An 8,012-nucleotide genomic window follows, 5' to 3' on the forward strand; every position below is an offset into this window, starting at 1 on the left:
AAAAAAATACTATCTGGTTTTCTCTGATGCCAAGCTCTTGGGATAATTATCGTCCAAGTGACGAAGTTCTGGTTGTTTAAGCGTGATTGCCCAAGCTCGATTCGACTAGGTTTTAACCCTTGGACGATCATCTATTGTCCCTGTCGAAGAGGGCTTCAGCATTATGTATCCTGGTTCCTTGGCATTCTAAGAATTCCTACGGGATTTGGATCACTCTGCCTTCGAATCATGTCTATGAAAAAAATTTAAAACCCTTTTGGATTTGTATTCTATGAAAATAACAAAATTTAGACTTCACCATATTGTTTTCACTCTTAACTCATAGAAATTGAATTTTGGGATTTGGATTTTCTGATATACGATAAAACTTGTTAGTACTTGAAGCTGAGGTGCCTGCTTTCTGTTTTTCTATCTGACTGTTTTGAATAATTTGGAAATTGGTTGCTAAGCAATGCTTCTCATCACGTTGAAAGATAGATTCCAGTGTTCTGTTCTTCTTAGTGTTTAGCTTTTGATTTTCGTTTGATAAATCTGAAGTTTTGATGCATGATTTTGTCTAATAATCATATATCATGCTGATTTGGATTTTTTTGGCCCATACGTTAATTTGGATCTGTTATGAATTTGTGGAATTAACTCCTCCTTCCTAAGCTGTCTTAAAATTCTTTACCCTTGAGCTTTGTAATTCTAGCTATGCAATGATGGTTTCTTTCGTCAGTATAAAAATGTTACTTTGATTGAATTGAGCCACCCAAAACTGGAAGGGTGTTATCTTCGTATATTTGGAGTCTGATTCATACTGCAAGCAGGGTGAGATGGGGGCTTGGTGGGAGGGAGGGAAGCTTTTCCTCGTTTTGCAGTTTTATGAAGTTTTTGGCCTATAGAGCCTGTAACATTGATTTACTACTTCGCTAGGAATCTGAGCTCATTATTTCAGTTGTAAAAGCTGGTGCAATCTGTTAAAAATGGGACTCGTAACTTAAGAAAGTTGTTTATATGCTGGTTGTGTTATTAGTCCACATCGTCCTGGAGCTACTTTTAAAATCCTGATGCTGATATGGGTTACAGTTGGGCCGGCAATTGGACTCAACCTGTGATCCCTTCCATTCCCAGTCTTCCCCCGCGTGGCAAATCGAATTAAGAAGCATAACAAAGCCTCCACAATCGCTTATTGGGAAGACATTAGAGGAGGAATGTTCTGATGAGCGTAACTAAGATCACTTTGGGCTGGGGATTCAAAAATACGTGACGTTGAAAATCCATCTTCATAGTCTGATATCTGGCGGATGCTGAATAGGAGATGATGATTCGGCGTGTAATAGAAATTGGATCTTACATAGGCCTCCAAATATTGTCGAGCGTTCGTACAAATTAAAGATACAAGTATATTGGTATTCAATATTAAAAAATATGGAAGTTATCCCCAAAAAAAGATGGCAGAGTATGTTCGTGCGACTCCTTTTTGTTCACTTTGTGTTCGATGGTACATTTTAGAACGGACTTGCCCGTATGATATGAGCGTCATGTGCCCATGGCACATGTATTTTTAATATTCAAAATTATTTTAACAATCCTTTTGGCACTTGTCAAATATTTTCCCTTGCTAACTTTTTGTCTTATTCTAACTGGCGATCAGTTTATTCTGAATTTAATTTAAAATCGTCCGAGGTTTATGATGTCGTATAATTCGCGGACGATGCAGGGGCAGTCAATTCACAGAGGCTCGAAAAAGAAAGGGGGAGGCTTGAATGGATATGTAAAGCCTTAGGTATGTTTGGCATGAAGGAAATAGAAGGGTGGGAAGGGGAAAGAAAATTTTAACAAACTTCATTTAAAAAATTAAAGAAGTGGGATTTTAAAATTTTAATAAAGAGAAGTAATATAAAAAATAATAAATTAAAAGCTTTTTTTAAATTTTTTTCTTTTTTCTTTTATTTTTTCTCATTCCAAACGGAACCTTAAGCTTAGTCTATCCTTTTATGCCGCTGGATGTGTTCTGATCAGATCCGATGCTGTGCACAGAATGCGATAATGACACATACCGTTCAATTCATGTGAAGATGACAAAATATGATGCTGCTCAGAATGACAACTTTCTCTGTTTAGCATCGAATAAAGTCTCAAAGTCAACGTCGTATTGCATGCCTTTTTTTTTTTTTTTAAGAAGACACGCACCCCCCCCCCAACCCACGTCTTAGTCTATGCAGTTGTGTGGCTAACGGAGACCTCGGTGGTAAGTTGCGACCATTACAACCTTTTTATAACCGGGCAACGAATTAAAAAATAATTGCTTTTATTGTGGAAGATATTATTAACGGTTGGTTCGTTTTCTGAATGTTTAATAATGGATGAATTGCTCTATATAATTCCTACTGAACAGTTAAGATCATTGACATGTGACGTGAGTTGCATACCTGCGGCATGAATCAAATGATTTCATAGCACTGCCACAGGATATCGGCCCATGGTCGGAGGGGAAAAAAAGAGAAAAGAATATAGTGCTCTTATTAACCGATTTAAACAATATTTCTGTTCCTGTGTCCAGTAATAATAGTAAAAGGACTTCCCACGCCCAAGCTTGTCAGATTGATGGTCGAAGACGAGAATGACATGTTAATAGGCCTGCATGTTTCTCTCCAGGCTCCAGCCATTGGCTAGTTCTCTGCGTGTGTGTGTTTTTCTTTAGGTGTTTTAACTTTGTTTGTTTCTGGTTTATTAAAAAAAACAAAAAGGATAAAACAGCATTGTTTCTGCATTTGAATCTAGCTGCTCTGCGTTATGGTTTCCCTTGGTCGCAACTGGGGAGGTCGCCACTGGCCACTGGTTTTACGAAAAACAAATAATTATTCGGGTGGGTTCAGAAATAGATCCGATTACTACATAGTATGAATAATTAATATAAAAGCAGGGGTGGGGGAAGATAAGCATGGTTTGTAATGATATGCACGTGAGAGTAGAATGGACGAAATCCCGTACATAGGGAAGGAGGGCCACAGTTGTTGATTGTTGAATCCATGTGCCTAGTGCCACACTACTCTTTTCTCTGACAAAATCCCCCGCTCATTCATGTGCGCACTCTGCATTTCTAAGTCAGATCAACACACTCCCGAATGCCCCCCTAAGTCTTCTCTTATTCATAATTTAAAACTATACCTATCATATTTAATTCCTTTACTCATCATTTACCACCCCAGCCACCCCTTCCCCATTTCAACTTCATTATTATTATTATTGCTTCCAAGCTGCTAAGTACTCACTATATTGACTGATGAGCACAACCAATTAGCTATAGTCACGACCCTTGCAAGTTTCAAACGGATGAAGCGAGCTTCCTTCATCATTGAACATACCTCTTGTTAAATCTCAGGTGGTTCCATACAGTTTGTGTAGGCGTGCAGCAAAAAGAGTAAAGCCAAGTTTATATTATAGATGTGGGGTTATTAGACGGGAGATGCTAAACTTTAAACACACACAATTAGCTAGCACTTCCCCACAGGTACAGTGAGAGGGATGAGCATGAAAGCGCGAAAACGAATTAAGCCATGTGAGAGAGACAGAGAGAAAAATAAAGGTTGATATGGAGGAGCCCACCACCGACACCTATTTCTTCCCCCAGAGGAAAAAAACTATTCTGCTTTTGTACTCAGTCTTCACCGCCTTATGCGTCACTAGTGCTGTGTGAAGTGTGCCGTCCCTATTCCCTAATCATTTACCTTCGCCTTTATTAGACTCTCGTGTTCACTATCTACGGCAAGCAAACACGCCATAGAGAGAGAGAATGGCATCCGCTATGGCGGCAAGAGGTGGCGTCGGGGTCGTGCTCTTGTTTCTGATCTCCATTACGGCGGCGGAAGATCCCTACAGATTCTTCAACTGGAATGTTACTTACGGTGACATCTATCCTCTTGGTGTTCGTCAGAGGGTACATACTAATTTATAAATACGCCTCTCTATCTGGAGTTTCGCTTTTGCTTGATCCATTTGACACGGTATGTGGTTATTTGTTGCAGGGGATACTCATCAACGGACAGTTCCCGGGTCCAGATATTCATTCTGTCACCAATGACAATCTCATTGTCAATGTCTTCAACAACTTGGACGAACCTTTTCTTCTCTCCTGGTACGCTTTTTCCTGTTCTTCTGATCTCCTTCATGCTTTTAGTCATAACTCTCACTTCCAAATAGACATAAACCCAAGCTATTATGTGATTCCTGAATCCTGATCCATTTATATCATTTTGCAATAAGTGGCCTAGATTCGTATTGAGCAGAATGTACGTCAGAGACTTGTGTTATAGGTTCTTGTTTCCCTCTCAATTCATTTCGAATGTTGGTCTAGTCGCATGATTACGACTAATCACAATACTTAGACATCCAATGTGTGAACACGGATCGATCTGGATCTGGCCTCATAGATCCCAATTATTAAATAACTCTGTCCCTGTAGTTTTACGTCCAAATACGAATGTTCTGTTTTGTTGCTGATTGGTCTCTTGTAAGTTACTGCCGGGAATGATAGGGCATGATTTGACGTATTTCCACTTGCAAAGTTTAAGACTTGTTTGTATGGTATTACAATACCTCCACTAAATGGGCACTATTATGAGGAAAAAGGAGTTAGGATTAAATTGAATGTGAATTTGGGGGAGATTAATGCGAGAATAATGGGAAAAACAGGAATGGGGTTCAAAACAGAAGGAGCTCGTACGAGGATGGTGTGGAGGGGACGACATGTCCGATCCCAAAAGGGAAGAACTTCACATTCATTCTGCAAGTGAAGGATCAGATTGGGAGCTTCTACTACTTCCCATCGCTTGCCTTTCACAAAGCCGCCGGTGGTTTCGGAGGCATCAGGATTCTGAGCAGACCAAGGATTCCAGTCCCCTTCCCTGAACCCGCCGGCGACTACACCGTCCTCATCGGCGACTGGTACAAATCCAACCACACCGTACGTATTCTTCCCTTCCTTTCCTTTTCTCGGAATTACTCAGCTGTAAACACGATTTAAATGACTTTAACTTAAATAAGGTGTAATTAGGGAACGTGCTTTAATTTTTGAGTAGGATGGACTGAGTGCAATGCATGAGGGAGAGTGAGAGTGAATGCTGACTGCAATGGACTGGCATAATAGTGGCTTATGTGTGTCGGCAGAATGAGTACAAATTCTCACAACACGCCACCCGGGAGAAGCATATAATGATTATGGGAAAATTATAAAGGAGTTCATGACAACAAAAAGTGATTACCCTGTTGAAGTTGAACAATTATTTTTAAACTCGTTCTAACTTTAAAAGTCTTTCAGCGTGAATGTAAATATTCAAACTTTAATTCTTTTCATTAGGGTCCCGTGAATCTCGTTCTCCAACAAACTCCCCCACTTCCTGCTACCCCACATTGATTATTGACAGCAAGGATGGGTGACATAATTTTACGGAAGTACTGGAAATGTCATGTGATACACCCCTTTTGTTTTGTTGCTTGTTGGGTGCCAACTATTAGACAACCATTCACAAATTGCAATCACATTTGCTTTTATTTAATCCAATCCCCTGCGGTTTCCCTCCCAAATAGGATTGGAAGTCTTGAAAATTGAAAACTTTCCCGTGCTAAAATACCAAAAACTCCTTCCGATTCTATAATAAACACCTAGTGATAATTCTATATAAATTAAAAAATTAATTAATATTACTTATTCTTGTAAAATATCCAAATCACTCTGTTTTTTTTTTTGGGGCCAACATCAAATTAACTCTCAATACGAGTAAAATAGTTTGGTTGATAGTTTATGCGATTTTACATAATTAGCTAGGGATATTAAGTAGAAAAATATAATATTTTAGACAAAACATATCATTCACTGGTTAAAAAAACAAAAAGGCAACATATCATCCTATCAAACATATTGAAGCTTCCTAGGTCCTTAAAACAAAGAATAGATGGAGCGTTAAGATCTACATTATCCAAAAATAAGTAGGTCAATGAATAACCGATACCGTGTGTGTGAATTTTCAGTTTTCTTTGTGTATATGAACAGAACTTGAAAGCGCATTTAGATCGCGGCAAGAAGCTGCCGTTCCCTCACGGAATCCTCATCAATGGGAGGGGAACTAACGGCGGAGCGTCTTTTAACGTCGAACAAGGTACCGTCTCTGTGCAGCATTTTCACTGAATATATTGTTTTGTACTATTATTATTATTATTATTATAATTTTAAGCTATTCAATGTATGAACACTCCTTCAGTCCAAAAGAAAAAATGTATGTAGACTCCATGTGAAATATATACATTATTTTGTGCCGACAGGAAAAACTTACCGGCTTAGAATCTCCAATGTGGGCCTGCAACATTCGCTCAACTTTCGAATCCAGAACCACAAAATGAAGCTGGTCGAAGTCGAAGGAACACACACTCTTCAAACCACCTTCTCCTCTCTGGACGTTCACGTCGGTCAATCTTATTCCGTCTTGGTCACCGCCGACCAGTCTCCTCGCGACTATTACATCGTCGTCTCCTCTCGCTTCACCTCCAAGGTCCTCACCACCACCGGAGTCCTCCACTACAGCAACTCCGCTGGGACCGTAACCGGCCCAATCCCCGGTGGGCCCACCATCCAGGTTGACTGGTCCTTGAACCAGGCCCGCGCCATCAGGACCAACCTGACCGCGAGTGGGCCCAGGCCCAACCCTCAGGGCTCCTACCATTACGGCCTCATCAACACCACCAGAACCATCATCCTGCAGAGCTCAGCCGGTCAAGTAAACGGCAAGCAAAGATACGCCATTAACAGCGTCTCGTATGTTGCGCCGGACACCCCTCTGAAGCTCGCCGACTACTTCAAAATCTCGGGGGTATTCCGTCCGGGAAGCATATCTGATAAGCCCACTGGCGGTGGCATATACCTCGACACATCTGTGATGCAAGTAGACTACAGAGCCTTCGTTGAGATTGTGTTCCAAAACAACGAGAACATTCTTCAGAGCTATCATCTCAATGGCTACTCCTTCTTTGTGGTTGGGTGGGAATCCAACTAACTCTCACATATCTACACACACAAGTACTTTGATCGACATTGTAAATTGAATATGTGGTGTTTGCTGCAGAATGGATGGAGGAGAGTGGAGACCTTCAAGCAGAAACCAGTATAATCTTCGAGATGCAGTGTCACGTTGTACCACTCAGGTAAATATATTAGGATCCAAATTATAGATGCTTTAGTGATTTCTCATAAATGAGAGAGTAAATAGTGTGATGATTGATGTGGGGTGGGTGAAACAGGTATATCCCAATTCGTGGACGGCGATATATGTGGCGCTGGACAACGTGGGGATGTGGAACTTGAGGTCGGAGTTCTGGGCGAGACAGTACCTGGGACAACAGTTTTATTTAAGGGTGTACACAGCCTCAACTTCCATCCGAGACGAGTTCCCTATTCCTAAGAACACACGTCTGTGTGGCAGGGCAAGTGGAAGGCACACTCGACCTCTTTGATAAACGATGATGATCAACTAAACCATTATAGGCAGACTGCTTGCCTGCTTCACCACTAGTTATTTATTTGTTTGCTTCTGATTTTAACAGCCGGGTGCTTTTGCCTTTTGGTGATTTCCGCTTCTCTGTAATGATGACCTTGTATGATTACCACCCTCTTTCTTTGACTTTGACCTCAGCTCGAGGTCTCATTCTTCCCCACAGAGAAAAAACAAAAGAGGGAATGTCGGTGCCCGCGTGAAAAGTTTTACTATAGAAGTAAATTAAGATGTTGGTGCGTGCTTGTCAATTTTCCTTCCTTCCTTACTTATGTACTATTTTTTTGCCTCACTCCATAGGTGTGGAGTTAAGTAAGCACAAATCTGGTATTTTTACGAATTGTAATTCTTTATTAAGATATACTATTTTGGAAAAAAAAACGTGGTGGTGTATCAGGACGTTTTGGATAAGTTTGTGGATGAACATTTAATTTACAACATCATTCATCAGATTTTAATTCCTTTCTTGGCGTAATATACATAGCC

At 40.5% G+C, this 8,012-nt stretch overlaps 1 protein-coding gene across 1 annotated transcript; it reads left to right on the top strand.

The window, feature by feature from the left end:
• Nucleotides 1–3,750: 3,750 nt before the first annotated feature.
• On the top strand, nt 3,751–7,777 carry LOC114740706 (L-ascorbate oxidase homolog). The gene is made up of 7 exons (XM_028928918.1): nt 3,751–3,922; nt 4,011–4,120; nt 4,678–4,948; nt 6,035–6,140; nt 6,304–7,015; nt 7,101–7,179; nt 7,276–7,777. Exons 1-7 carry the CDS (start codon nt 3,779–3,781, stop codon nt 7,486–7,488), a joined length of 1,635 nt encoding a protein of 544 aa, XP_028784751.1. The 5' UTR covers nt 3,751–3,778; the 3' UTR covers nt 7,489–7,777.
• The last annotated feature ends 235 nt before the right edge of the window (nt 7,778–8,012 follow it).

The sequence above is a fragment of the Neltuma alba genome, unplaced genomic scaffold (assembly GCF_004799145.2).
Source record: "Neltuma alba isolate B1F8T4 unplaced genomic scaffold, ASM479914v2 tig00003186_pilon, whole genome shotgun sequence".
Lineage (NCBI taxonomy): Eukaryota > Viridiplantae > Streptophyta > Magnoliopsida > Fabales > Fabaceae > Neltuma > Neltuma alba.

Coding starts and splice junctions, on each gene's coding strand:
- LOC114740706 (XM_028928918.1), top strand. CDS start 3,779: ATGGCATCCGCTATGGCGGCAAGAGGTGGCGTCGGGGTCGTGCTCTTG. Junction 3,923..4,010: donor CTCTTGGTGTTCGTCAGAGG/GTACATACTAAT, acceptor TATTTGTTGCAG/GGGATACTCATCAACGGACA. Junction 4,949..6,034: donor GGTACAAATCCAACCACACC/GTACGTATTCTT, acceptor GTATATGAACAG/AACTTGAAAGCGCATTTAGA.